At 35.8% G+C, this 15,467-nt stretch overlaps 1 protein-coding gene across 1 annotated transcript in view; it reads right to left on the bottom strand.

Annotated features, from left to right (window-relative positions):
* KIF6 (kinesin family member 6) overlaps nt 1-15,467 on the bottom strand; it is a gene marked incomplete at its 3' end in the record, with an annotated part of 412,258 nt that overhangs the window by 325,191 nt on the left and 71,600 nt on the right. Inside the window, exon 5 of the mRNA XM_079712640.1 lies at nt 191-338. Within this exon, the coding sequence (XP_079568766.1) occupies nt 191-338 (148 nt within the window). The remainder of the gene's footprint in view (nt 1-190; nt 339-15,467) is intronic.

The raw sequence follows: 15,467 nt of genomic DNA on the forward strand, positions 1-15,467 counted from the left end.
AATGAGAAGCACCTTCTGGATTTTCACCTCTTCAGCAAAATCCCAAACTTTCCTCAAATGTAAACGCCAGAGTTACTACATAATATTTTCTCATTTAGGTATAATATAACAAAATGTCATGATAAATTTTCCACCCACAATAAATTTCTGCTGAATATATCAAATATAAAATGAACTTAAAGCTTCATACCTTTTGTAATTGCTCAAAAGTGTATGACAGTGTCCTTGGGATAATGCCTCTGTCACTGTAGCGCTCTGCCCCACCTGTGATGGTGAATGTCTTACCGCTGCCTGTTTGTCCATATGCAAAGATGGTACCATTGTAACCTGCCAGTACACTGCATAAAGAAATAGCAAACTTTTAATATCAAAATGGCTAATTGCATTTGTATTAAATGGCTAGTATTCTAAGAGCAACTTGATTCAACACTACTGAAAAGACATTTATAGAAATATCTATAGAAATATTTATGTATGTGACTAGCTAGCTAGAAATTATTTTTTATCTAGGAGTCTCAGCACATCAATCCTTTTTTCTGAGAGAGGACCTGTAACTCAAATGGGATACAGTCATCTTAAATATTTTCTTTATTTCAATAAAATTTTTATTTTAGAATACAATTGACCCTTGAACAACAGGGGTTTGAACTGTGTGGGTCCACTCATAAGCAGATTTTCTTCACTAAATACATACTACAGTACTACACGATCCTCAGTTGGTTGAATCCCCAGATGCAAAACCATGGATACAGGGGGATGGCTGTAAAGCTATACTTGGATTTTCAACTGCGGGGAGGGTTGGTGCCCCAACCCCTGCATTGTTCAAGGGTCAAATGTAGTCTACCCTTTTATATTTACAAAAAAGTTGCAAAGATAGTACAGGGAGTTCACATATATGCCACAACTAGTTTCCTCTACTGTTACACTAGTATTGTACATTTGTCACAATTAATGAACCAATTGAAATATTATTACAAACTCTATAAAAATCTCTTTACTTTTTAATCTAATGTCTCTTTTTTCCCAGCTTTACTGAGATATAATTGACATATAACATATATAAAATTAAGGTGTGCAATGTGATGATTTGACACATGTATATATTGTGAAATGATTACCACAATAAGTTTAGTTAACACATCCATCAACATAACCATCACCTCAAATAATTATCTTTTTTGTGGTGATAACATTTAAGATTTACTCTCTTAACAACTTGTAAATACATAATACAGTACCGTTACCTATAGTCACTGTGCTGTATATTAGATGCCCAGAACTTACCCATCTTATAACTGGAAGTTTATACCCTTTGGCCAACATCCCCCCATTTCCTCTACCTCACAGTCCCAGGTAATCACCATTCTACTCTTTACTTTTTTCTCTTTTTAAAAATTTTATTTATTTATTTATTTATTTTTCATTTATTTTTGGCTGCATTAGGTCTTCATTGCTGTGAGCAGGCTTTCTCTAGTTGTGGTAAGCAGGGGTTACTCTTCGTTGCAGTGCACAGGCTTCCCATTGCAGTGGCGTCTCTTGTTGCAGAGCATGGGCTCTAGATGCACAGGCTTCAGTAGTTGCAGCATGCGGGCTCAGTAGTTGCAGCACATGGGCCCTAGAGCGTGCGGGTTTCAGTAGTTGCAGCGCGTGGGTTCCGTAGTTGCGGTGCGTGGGCTTCAGTAGTTGTGGCGCATGGGCTCAGTAGTTGTGGCACATGGGCTTAGTTGCTCTGCGGCATGTGGGGTCTTCCCAGACCAAGGATTGAACCCGTGTCCCCTGCATTGGAAGGCAGATTCTTAACCACTGCGCCACCAGGGAAGTCCCATGTACTCTCTATTTCTATGAGCTTGTTTTTATAGATTCCATATATAAGTGAAAACATACAGTATTTGTCTTTCTCTGACTTATTTCACTTAGCACAGTGCTCTCAAGGTCTATCTATGTTGTCACAAAAGGCAGGATTTCCTTCTTTTTTAAAGCTGAATAATATTCCATTGTGAAAATATACCACATCTTTATCCATTCATCCATAGATGGACACAAGTTTTTCCATGCCTTGGCAATTGCCTTGGAAGTGCAGATATCTCTTTGAGATACTGATTGCATTTCCTTTGGATATATAGTTGAGCTTTGAACAACTTGGGTTAGAACTGTGTGGATCCACTTTGACATAGATTTTCTTTTTCAATAAATATAACCAGCCCTCTGTATTCAAGAGTTCCACACCTGCAAATTCAACCAACTATGTACTGAAATTTCCATCCAGGGTTAGTTGAATCCACAGATTTGAAACCCATAGGATACAGAGAACCAAATATGGGACTTGAGTATTCATGGATTTTGGTAAATGCAAGGGGTCCTGGAATCAATCCCCCACAGATACTGAAGGTATACCCAGAAGTGGGACTGCCAAATCATATGGTAGTTCTGTTTTTAATTTTTTAAGGAAACTTTATACTGTTTTCCATGGTGGCTGCACCAACTTACATTTCCACTGACAGTGTACAAGGGTTCCCTTTTCTTCTCTTGAAATCAGGTGGTATGATGCCTCCAGCTTTGTTCTTTCTCAGGATTGCTTCAGCTGCCCAAGTTCTTTTGTAGTTCCTTAGAAATTTTAGGATTTTTTTTCTATTTTTGTGAAAAATGCCATTGAAATGTTAATAGGGATTGCATTGGATCTATAGATGGCTTTAGGTAGTATGTTCATTTTAACAATATTAATTCTTCTGATCCATGAACGTGGTATATCTTTCCACTTACTTGTGTCTTCTTCAGTTTCCTCTTCAATGTCTTGTAATTTCCAGTGTACAGATCTTTCACCTCCTTGGTTAAATTTATTTCTAACTATTTTATTGGTTTCGACATTATTGTAAATTAAATTGTATTTTTTATTTCTTTTTCAGATATTTTGTTGCTAGTGTATAGAAACACAACTGATCTCTGTATTTTCATTTTGTACCCTGCAACTTTAGGGAATTTGTTGATTAGTTCCAACAGTTTTTTGGTGGATTCTTTAGGATTTTCTATATGTAAGATCATATCATCTACAAACAGAGACAATTTTACTTCTTCCTCTCAAATTTGGATGGCTTTTATTTCTTTTCCTTGCCTAATTGCTCTGGCTTGGACTTCCAGTATTATGTTGAATGGAAGTGGTAAAAGTGGGCACTCTTGTCTTATTCCTGATTTTAGTGGGAAAGCTTTAAAGCTTTCACCATTGAGTATGATGTTAGCTGTGGTTTTATTATATATGGCATTTATTATGTTGAGGTACATTCTTTTTATACTCAATTCAGTTGAGAGTTTTTATCATGAAAGAATGTTGAATTCTGTCAAATGCTTTTTCTGCACCTATTGAGATGATCAAATGATTTTTATCTTCTATTCCATTACTGTGGTGTATCACATTTATTGATTTGCATATGTTAAATCATCCTTGCATTCCAGGGATAATCCTATTTGAACATCGTGTATGATCCTTTTAATATGCTGTTGAATTTAGTTTGCTAGTATTCTGTTGAGAAGTTTTGCATCTATATTCAACAGGGATATTAGTCTATAGTTTTGTGGTGTCCTTAGTCTGGCTTGTTATCAGTGTAATGCTGGCCTTGTAAGATGAATTTGGGAATGTTCCCTCCTCTCTAATTTTTTTAGAAGAGTTTGAAAAGGATTGGTGTTAATTTTTAAATATCTGGTAGAATTCACTAGTGAAACCATCTGGTCCCAGGATTTTCTCTGTTGAAAGGTTTCTGATTATTGATTCAATTTCTTTACTGTTATTGGTCTGTTCAAAGTTTCTATTTCTTCATGATTCTGTCTTGCTACACTGCATATTTCTAAAAATGTTTTTCTATGTTATTCAATTTGTTGGCATAATAAGGTTCACAGTAGTCTCTTATGATCCTTTGTATTTCTGTGATGTCAGCTGTTACGTCTCTGTTTTCATCTCTGACTTTATTTGTTTGAGAATTCTACCTTTTACTCTTAGGCTAGCTAAAGGTTTGTCAATTTTGTTTATCTTTTTTAAAAAAAAACAGCTTTTCATTTCATTGATTTTTTTCTATTGTCTTTCTGGTTTATATTTTGCTCATTTCTGCTCTGATCTCTATTTCCTTCCATCTTCTAACTTTGGGCTTAGTTTGTTGTTCTTCTAGTTCCTTGAGTTTTAAAGTTAGGTTATTTGTAATCTTTCTTTTTCTTAATGTAAGCATTTATAATTATAAACTTCCCTCTTAGAACTGCTTTTGTTGCATCCCATAAGTTTTAGTGTGTTGTGTTTCCATTTGTGTTTCTTTCAAGCTATTTTTAGATTCCTCTTTTGATTTCGTCTTTGACCCTTTGTTTATTCAGGAGTGTGTTGTTTAATTTCCACACATTTAGGAATTTTCCAGTTTTCCTCCTGTTATTGATTTCTAGTTTCATACCATTTTGGTTGGAAAAGATATTTGGTATAATTAATGTTCTTAGATATTCTAAGGTTTTGTGGTGACCTAATATATGATCAATCACACATGGAGAATGTTCCATGTGTGCTTGAGAAGAATGCATTCTGCTGTTGTTGGTAGGAATGTTCTGTATAGGTCTGGTAAGTCCATTTGGTCTAACGTATAGCTCACATCCAATGTTTTCGTTTTTTTTTTTTTTTTGTGGTACGCGGGCCTCTCACTGTTGTGGCCTCTCCCGTTGCGGAGCACAGGCTCTGGACGCGCAGGCTCAGCAGCCATGGCTCACGGGTCCAGCCACTCTGCGGCATGTGGGATCTTCCCAGACCGGGGCACGAACCCGTGTCCCCTGCATTGGCAGGCGGACTCTCAACCACTGCGCCACCAGGGAAGCCCCCAATGTTTTCTTATTGATCTTCCATCTGGATTATCTATCCATTGTTGAGAGAGAGGTACTGAATTCCACTACTATTATTGTATTGTCTACTTACACCTTCAGATCTGTTAGCATTTGCTTAGGTGCTCTGATGTTGGATGCATATATATTTACAATTATTATATCTTCATGATCAATTGACTCTTTTATCATTATGATTAACTTTGTTTCTTGTTACATTTATTGGTTTAAAGTCTACTTTGTCTGATATAAGAACACTCTTGCTTTCTTTTGGTTTCCATGTGTGTGAAATATATTTTTCCATCCCTTCACTTGAGGTCTACATGTGTCCTTAAAACTGAAGTGAGTCGCTTATCAGCAGTATATAGTTGGGTCTTGTTTTTTAATCCATTCAACTACTCTGTGCCTTTTGACTGGAGAATTTAATCCACTAACATTTAAAGTAATTATTGATAGGTAAGGATTAATAATGTCATCTTATTCACTGTTTTCTGGCTGATTTGTAGTTCCTTTGTCCCTTTCTTCCTCTTTTCCTGTCTTTCCTTGTGAATTGATGATTTTCCATGTGGTATGCTCTGATTCCCTCCTTTCTATCTTTTGTGTATATCCTGTAAGTTTTTGCTTTGTGGTTACTATGAGGCTTACATAAAATATCTTAATGATATAACAGTTTAAGTTGATAGCAACTTAACTTTGATCACATACCCATTTGATCACATACCCAAAATTCTACCCATTTACTCCTTGCCCCATATTTTATGTTTTTGATGTCACAATACCTCTTTTTATATTGTGTATTCATTAACAAAATATTGTAGCTATAGTTATTTTTAGTACTTTTGTATTTTAAACTCTAGAGTTAAACAATGAACACATCACCATATTACAGTATTAAAGTGTTCTGAATTTGACTATATACTTACCTTTACCAGTACGTTTTATCTTTTCATATGTTTTCATGTTGCTAATTAGTGTCTTTTCATTTCAGCTTGAAGAACTCCTTTCAGCGTTTCTTGTAAAGCAGGTCTAGTGGTGATAAACTCCATCAGCTTTTGTTTGTTTGGGAAAGTATCTCTCCCTCATTTCTGAAAGACAACTTTGCCAGTGAAGTATTCTTGGTTGGCAGGTTTTGTTTTTCTTCTTTCAGCACTTTTATATATCATTCCACTCTCTTCTGGGCTGCAAAGTTTATGCTGAGAAATCTGCTGATAGCCTTATGGGGTTTCCCTTATTGTGAGGATTTTTTTTTCTTGGTGTTTTTAAATTTTTCTCTTTGTCTTTGATTTTAGACAGTTTTATTTTAATGTGTCTTGGATAAGACCAGTTTGGTCTGAAATTTTGGGGCGACCTGTTAGCTTCAGGAATATGGATGTCCAAATCTTTCCCCAGATTTGAGAATTCTTAGCCATTATTTCTTTAAATAAGCTTTCTGCACCTTTTTTTTTTTATCCCTCTCTTCTCCTTCTGGAACTTTAATAATGAGTAGATTCTTTTAATGGTATCCCATACTTCATGTAGGTTTCCTTCACTCTTTTTCACTCTTTTTTTGGTTCCTCTAACTGGATGATTTCAAATGACTTTTTTTCTAGTTAATCAATTCTTGCTTCTGCTTGGTTGAGTCTGCTATGGAAGCTTTCTAATGAACCTTCAATTCAGTTATTGTACTCATTGACCCTAGGATTTTTGTTTGTTTGTTTTTTTAATGGTTTCTATTTCTTTGTTGAACTTCTTATTTTGTTCACGCATTGTTTTCCTAATTTCATTTAGTTGTCTATCTTTGTTTTCCTGTAGTTCACCAAATTTCTTTAAGTGGATTATTCTGAATACTTTGTCAGAAAGTACATAGATCTCTATTTCTTTAGGGCTGGTCATTGGAGCTTTATTAATTTCCTTTGGTGATGTCATGCCTGCATGGGTGAACTTGGATCTTGTGTCCACAGGGGCTGACCAGGCACTGGGAATCACTGGGGTTGGTCTGGCATCTGGGTCCAGTCAAGAGCAGGGGTAGATTGGGAGCCTGAGTTCACAGGAGCTGGCTTGGAGGCTGGTTCACAGGAGCCAGCCAGGTTCTATGGCCATTCTGGAGCCTTGGGCTATGGGAGCTGGATTATTATAGAATATTTCTGCTCAACAGAATTTGTCACCAGTTATATAGCACTATCCCATTAGCAATGTCATTTGAATATATATTTCTTAGCCATAAATGCTCTAGGTAAATGAAGTCTATGACTTTAACTATCAAACATTAAACATTTTATGTTTTTTGATAGAAAACCTTCTAAAATATATTAGGCATTCCTGTCTTGAAAAGCAAAGGATACAGAGAACAAATTAGCATTTTCATTTGGATTTAGCTACAGCCTATGAAAAGTAAGTAATGTAGTGTGCTACACTGGCACCTGATGATTGTTATATCTACTTTTTAAACTTAAATATTCTCTCTTTCTACCAGTTGTCTTAATATATTATCCTCTAATATGTGCTCACTCTCCCCCCATCTTCAGTGGAACAGGAAACCAAATAGTAAAGCTTCATAGAAAGCTATATAAAGAGTTTTTAAATGTAATTTCCACCTATATATACTCTATGGCTATTTCTGTATTACATTGCTACAATAACAAACTAAACAAAGAAATGTAAATGGGCAAAATTTGTCTCCAGTTCCTTTCTGTACAGCCTCCTCATCCAAACTCAATCTGCCCCCTCTCCATTGGGCACTGGGAAATTTCATATGCTTCCAGTCTCAACTGTCTTAAGGGAAAATACTAATTAAAAATAAAGATGGTGGGATAAGGACCTTTAACATTTACTTCTCCACAAGAACAATGGGAACAGTGGCAAATATAGTAAAAATCAATTTTTTTAAAACCCTAGAAGTTATCCAAAGGCTCACAACAGTCCAAGGAGTGCTTACTCAAGAAAAATGGCTGAGTATCAGTAAAAACAGTGAGCTTTATGGTGTTTTAACCTAATCATTCCCAACTCCATGGTAGCCTTGAAAGACAATAGCCTTGCAACCACAGTAAGTGTGACTGTGCAAACTAGCAACCAGGAGACTAGCAACAATTGGGGGACAGTACAGGTTTGGAGCTCCCCAAAAAGCCCAAAGAAATGTACTTCTCTGATCTGTCTGGAAGCTCCCTGGAAAAGCCCCACTCTCAGCACTTGTCATTGTCTGACCTGACTCAGAGTTTACTCAGTGCAAAAAGCCCTCTCCGCATGGTGTTTATTGAAAAAAAAAAATCAGTGTTAAGTGTCTAATATTACAGTTGCCCTAGCCTGCAATGCTAGGAGGCAAACAAGAGGGTGAACAAAAGCTTATAATAAACATCTGTGGAATGATATGTCTATAAGGGGGTTTGAAAAGTTATGATATATTCCTGGGGCTCTAGAGGGATACATACACATGCAGGGCTATGCGCAGGTCCAGGGAAGACCTGAGAAGGTCATTATATCTCACTTCTGGCTGACTTTGAGGCTCTGCACAAGCATAAAGTGAAGGCTAAGGCAGAGTTATAAATTTCTAGAGCATTGAAGGGGTGCCCCAACACATACACAGAGTCCTTCATCAAAAGCTTGGAGACTGACTGGTTCAAGGCATTTATGGAAATCTCTGTCCAATCATTAGCTGATGACTAAGCAACTGAGCAGGGATTTCAGAGGCTGCATACAACAAAGAATACAGACTTTACAGAATTAGTCTAGAAAATTCACTAAACAAACAAACCAGCAGCAGCAACAACAATAACAAACAACAATAACAAACCCTGGGGAGGGTAGGCATGTGATTTTCAGAACTGACATATTATATTACTTAAAACGCCCAGCTTTCCAACAGAAAGTTTTGAGACACACAAAGAAATAGGAAAGTATTTCCCATACACAAGAAATAAAATGTTTAATAGAAACAGTCCTGGAGGAAGCCCAGACTATGGCTCACTATCTAGTTAAATAATTTATTTATTACAAATATGTTCAGAGAATAAAAGTAAAGCATGTTTAGAGAATTAAAGAAAGTATGAGAATAAGATCTCACATAAAAAATAATATTAATAAAAATACATTTTTAAAAAAGAACCAGTAGAAATTCTGGAGTTGAAAATTAAGATAACTAAATTTTTTTTTTTAATTCACTAGAACAGCACATTTGACTTAATACAAGAAAGAGTCAGTAAACTTCAGGGTAGGTCAATTGAGATTATCCAGTCTGAGGAAAAGAAATGAATAAGAATGAAGAAAAATAAATAGAAACTTAAGAGATCAACATACACATAATGGGAGACCCAGATGGAGAGGGGAGAAATATTTAAAGAAATAATGGCTCTAAACTTCCCAAATTTGATGGGAAACATTTATCTATAATATATTTCAAAGAATCTCAGTATACTCCAAGTAGGACAAACTCAAAGTTATCCAAATCTAGACATGTCAAAATCAAACTGTCTAAACACAAAGCAAACCTTAAAAGTAGCAAAAGAGAAGTGACTAATTACCTACAAGGAATTGTCAGTAAGATTAACAATGGATTTTTCAACAGGAATGATGGAGGCCAGAAGGCAATGGAACAACATATTCAAAATGCCAAAAAAACTAGTTTGGACATCTTTCTTTGCAGAAATTAATAAGCTTCTCCTAATATTTATATTTTAATTTTGTTTTCAGATTGGTCATTGCTACTGTGTAGAAATACAAGTGATTTTTGTACACAGATATTATATCCTGCAAACTTGCTGAATCTGTTTATTACTTATAATCATTTTATAGTGGATTCCTCAAGATTTTCTACATACACAATTATGTCATCTGCAAATAGAGATACTTTTATTTCTTCATTTCCAATCTAGATATCTTTTATTTCATTTCTTGCTTAAATGCACTGGCTAGTTTGCAAGTGACAAATTCTCTTGGTTTATGTTTACCTGGGAATGCCTTAATTTCTTCTTAATTTTTGAAGAATGAGTTTGAAGCTATAGAATTCTCTATTTGCATATGTGATTTTTTGTCTTATTTTATTTTATTTTTCTTGGTATCTCTTACTCTTCTTTTTTAATTGAAGTATAGTTAATTTACAATGCCATGTTAGTTTCAGGTGTACAGCAAAGTGATTCAGTTATTCTTTTCCATTACAGGTTATTACCAGATTGTGAATATAGTTCCCTGTGCTATACAGTAGGACCTTGCTGTTTATCTGTCTTATATGTAGTAGTTTGTATCTGCTAATCCTAAACTCCTAATTTATTCTTCACCCGCTTTCGCCTTTGATTACCATAAGTCTGTTTTCTATGTCTGTCAGTTTGTTTCTGTTTTGTAAATAAGTCCATTACTGTTCTATTTTAGATTCCACAAATAAGTGATATCATATGATATTTGTCTTTCTCTGTCTGACTTATTTCAGTTAGTATGATAATCCACAGGTCCATTCAGGTTGCTGCAAATAGCATTATTTCATTCTTTTTTATGGCTGAGTAGTATTCCATTGTGTATATATATATCACATCTTCTTTATTCATTCATCTGTTGAAGGACATTTAGGTTGCTTCCATGTCTAGGCTATTGTAAATAGTGCTTCAACGAACACTGGGGTGCATGTATCTTTTCAAATTAGAGTTTTCTCCAGATATATGCCCAGGTGTGGGACTGCTGGATCATATGGTAACTCTATTTTTAGTTTTTTAAGGAACCTCCATGTTTTCCACAGTGACAGCACCAATTTACATTCCTACCAGTAGTAGTATTTTTAAAAGACAGAAAGAGAAAACATAACTAATAAAAGTAATGAAAAGCAAATGATTAATTTCAGCAATGAACAATGGGATACACATTTTTGTTAAGAAATATTTCAGAAGTTCCTAAAACCAACAATGCGGGTTACTGCCTAAATCATCCTAGTTAGAGACAGTTCTGATTTATATAAATAAATCAATGCTTTATAAACCAAAGTTTGATATCAGATGAAAGCTCCATTGTAGAAACCCTCTTTTTCCTTTTGAAAAACGCATTTTTCCCTAGAAATTTAAATTACAAAGCTAAGATATTTTGTCATTTCTTATCTTTCAGTATTTGCATGAATAAAACAAAAATAAAGCTTCAGCCCTCTTGCAGATTATAAACTAGAGTATTATTCCACACACATCACATTTACATACTAGAAAAAATACAAACCATTTTAGTCTTTCACTTTTATTACTCTTTATTTGTTTAACCGCAAGTAGAAGAAACCTTCTAGAAGTATCTGCATAAAGTGAGACTTTATTTTGTTTAACTAGATGAGAATGCTTTAGAAAGCTCCTTATACATCTAAATCAAAGCAATCAAAAACAAATTATTACTGTGATGATAATTTAGTTCACTGAACCAAACAAATGATATTATAGTCCCTCAAATTTGAAGAGCTAAGCAGAGTTGAAAACAACAAGAAAGTAATAGGATCACGGATTTTATAATTGGTGTCATTAGCAGTTTTCTAACTACTTTTTGTTCAATAGAAGAATCCCTTCTAAGGTATTTCTGGAAAACAGATATCTGAACTATACTTAAACAGCTGTTTGATTCAGGAGCAGGATGGAATCATATCTGGGTGGGGCTGCCTTTATTTTTGAGGGGAGAGAGGCAAGTGAGGTAGTACCTTAAAAGATCATGCAGTTGAGACTTAGAAAAATTAATAAAATACAGAGAAATACATTATTTATAATTTTAAAAACTTTTTATCGGAACAAATCAAATTAGCTCACCAGAAAACACAAATAAACTAGTTAGTACTAAGAGCAGAATTTTTTAAGCGAATAGATATTATACTATACAGTATGTTTAATTTGACTAAAAATCTTTACATCAGTAAGACTAATCTGGACCAGAATTATCAAAATTAAGTTCCCTATTGTAAATACATAGCTACCTTATTACTTCATCTTGCCTTTCACCCAGTTCTAAGAGCCCGAGTAGCTGAAATTCACTAATTTTTTTTTGGTTTTAATTTTCAGAACAGTTCATTTCTGTCCACTGCAGCCCTTCTTCTAGAATAAAGTCCCTCAGAAGTAGCCTCAAGCAGCTCTTTGGTGCAGCCAATTGTCTTTTACAGAGAATATGATAAGTGACTCTTGTTTCACTTTCAGAATATTTCTGAGTGCATAATTCAGCAGCGTGAATTTTTAAGAGGAATTTGAACCCAAAACAGTAGCAACTCATAATTAACACAATTAACATGACTCAATTTTGCCATAAATAAAAATAATCTTCCCATCTGCTAAGCCAAACGAACCCGTAATTTGTAAAATTTCCAGCAAATTTTGGTCATGGGGCATTCCCTTTGCTATAAAGGGGAAGGAGGTAGAAAAAAATAGTGAGGGCAACCTACACTTCAGGGAAACTTGAGAAGGCAGTAGACTGGAGAGCTAAATTGTTCTGCCCAGCAAGCTTTCTTAGTCCCTCTTCTTCTGGTAATAAACGCTTCACCCACTCCATTCCATTCTTCAAGCTCATGAGGAACAGGCAAGTGTGCAGGGCTTATAACTCAGGCCTGGCCAATCACATCCCTCATTCCACCATGGTCCCCCCAACTCCTGCCCTGTCTGTAACAGTTACTCTTCTAAGAGGCTGATGACATGCCTCAAGCAGAACAAATAAGAGTCCCTCCCATATGAATTTTGAGAGGAAAAAAGCTTCCTTTTTGCTGGGGTCCTTGAACCATGGCTGCCACGGGCCATCTCCCCTGTCTTTCTGCACAGGGAAGAAGCAGAACCAAGCATGGGTCAGATGGGTGGGGAAGGAATCTTAGCCTTGTCAAGTACCTAGTTCAAGTAGCAATGACCCTGATTTTTGCAGCACCCCCTTCAATTCTCTGAGCTAATCCAGTTATGTGAGCCAAGAAATCCTCTCTTTTCTTTGAGATGGGATTCTATTTTATGTAAACAAAAGAGTCCTAACTAATACAAAGTTTCTGGAGCGATGTGCAAAACATCTTTTGTACCTTGGTCTCAAGCTGGCAATGAATCTTGCCTACAAGAATGCTTATGTGGGACATGCGTTCTCCAGTTTGCCACAGTCCCCTAAACTCCCTGTTGTCTTAGACTCAGTTGTTTCCCAAATGTATGATACCAGCCTAGACCTGAAGGCAGGGCTGCATCTCTGTACAATAATGGAGTGCCAGCCACAGTGTGGTCCCCGTGAATGCCATCACTCCCCCAGAGGGGCACAGTGCTGTCATTCATGAAGACTACAGTGAATCATGCCCCCTTGAGATATGTAACATGCAAGTACTGGTTAAAGGCATATAAGTTTAGTTTCCCTTGGTTTAGACATCATCCTTCTAAAAGCACGCTCTGGCAAGATCATTCTAAGGTCTTGAGAGATCCACTTTTATGATGTATTGATCTAGCTGTAAATCCTAGTAAGAAAAATAAAGTGGGTAACATGGCTAACCTTAGTTGACCTAAATCAACCACTGGTTATTTTTCGGAAAGGAATATCCAAGGCAAGGATATCTAGATTAAAAACAACCTACACATCCAAAATGTGTTTTTGTCAGAAAAATAAAACTGCAGATGTAGATTAAGTGGTAATTGATACACTTGGGATCATTATTTAAAGCTTTTTGTAAGTGTCTATGGGCACACTGGTTATTGGACTAGGGTCACAAAGAAGAAACTCATAGGCCAGATTCAGTCAAAAGAGCATTTTGTTTGTCCAGCACTATCTTTTTTTAACAAAATTTAATCTGAATGCTCTTATGCCACAGGACCGGTGCTCCCCGATTTGGGCACAGATAGTACCACTCCCTATTCCCCTCACTGGCTTATTTCAGATTAGCTGCCTTCTCTCTGTGGAATTTTGAGTTTTGAAACCCCTGGTATAAAGTAACTCAGATAAATGTTAAGAGATTAACACTATGACTTTTTTTAAGTAAACTAAATTGAACTAAATATAAGAATGGTATGAGCATGAACAAATCTTCCAGATTTTGAAACGTCATAGGTAAACCCCCTCACACCATCAACCACCCAAGAAACAGACTGGATATCTCTCCCATCATTGCTCACATTGAATAAGTTTTAAATTAGATGGGAAAACAGGGATGTTGGGTGCTTTCTTCTCAAACAGTCCCTTTGGCACAATCAGAACTCCCACTCTTGGATGCGTCACAAAAACAGGATCAGCAACCGTCTGTCTTGAATGATTTGCAAATTCTTCTCCTTGGATACAGGGGCTAAGAAAAAGGACCTTTTTAGGTTCTTTCCAGCTCTATGATTCTCAGGGATTTGTTCACAGTCTTGTCCCAACTACTTCAAACCAAACTTTGCAAGAGGCAAACACATCACAGGGAACATAATCCAAACAGACTCCCTTGAAAGGATTCTCGAGATCTAAGCACACTAAACGGCTTCATGTCCATAAGTTCATGGACCAAATCCAGGCCAAAGTGCTCTCTAATTGAGGTTGTTTATTATTTCCCAAGTTTCTGAAGAAACCATTTTGTCTCAGTATTAATAATAAGCAGCTTAAATCTGGAAACATAACAGAAATGCATGAAACTTCAATAGAAGAAAATGACCCCTTCTGAACACAATCCAGTTCTGAACTATGTTTTAGTTTCAAGTCCAGTATACTGTATTAAAAAGTGAAGGCTAAATTTTTATCTTACTTACATTATGAAAAATGCATTTACTGTAGCATTTCTGACAGATATTTTTTCTGTGACCCTTGAGAATAAACACTTAGATTCATTAAATGCATAATCATTTTCAGATGACCATCTAAAGAGGCAACTAAAATGAAACAAAAGTTTTATACAGTAATGTGGAAAAATTCATTGTCTACAGAAATTTATTTGAGCAGAATCTTGGATAAAGTCTGAATTCGTTTCTTTGTGTATATTTTGAAGGGATACAAAAGAGAATAGAAAACAATTTTCCTTAAAATTGTAACACTGAATTTTCTGTCAGTAAATTGATCAACCACATTTTTTAAGCACCCATTATATTATATTAAAGCCTGACATTATGTGCTATGTGAATTTATAGGGGAAAGAAAAACCTTATGATGCAAAATAATTAGCAAGATAAGTATCTTTAAATATATGAGGATGTGCATATATTATGCCTACATAATCTTCTAATTTACACATTAATCTATAATTTAAAAAACCCCAAGTGACTTATTTATAAATATGTTTGTAGAGAGATGAAGGATTTATAAAAAGTCCTCTTTAAGGATTTGTCATTAGAAAGGCAAAGGAAGAAAACTGTATTTTCCTGGAGACTCCATTCTTTTCCTCTCAAGACTGAATGAAGCATTTGGGCTCTCCAGCCATCTGAGTAGGTACAAACTGAAATCCATGAATGTAGATTAAGAGGTGGGGAATATAGGCACAGAAAAGAAGGGAAAAGGGGGCCCACATTGTGGGGATGAGTTATCTGAAGAGTTCTGAAAGAGAGTGGAGAGTGGGAAAATGAGAACCGAGGGTGGCAGCAGAGGACAGAAGGTGGTTGCTATCAGTGTGGAGGATGCTGAGAGAAGCAGCAATGGAGAAAGGATGTGAAAGATGTTTACAGCACATTAAGTACACACTCTCCTACCCTTTGCATTTGCTTGAGAGCCTGAAAACAACCTGACTTTTGTGTATCTTCAAAATG

The sequence above is a fragment of the Hyperoodon ampullatus genome (genome assembly GCF_949752795.1).
Source record: "Hyperoodon ampullatus genome assembly, chromosome: 10".
In the NCBI taxonomy this organism is placed as follows: Eukaryota; Metazoa; Chordata; class Mammalia; order Artiodactyla; family Ziphiidae; genus Hyperoodon; species Hyperoodon ampullatus.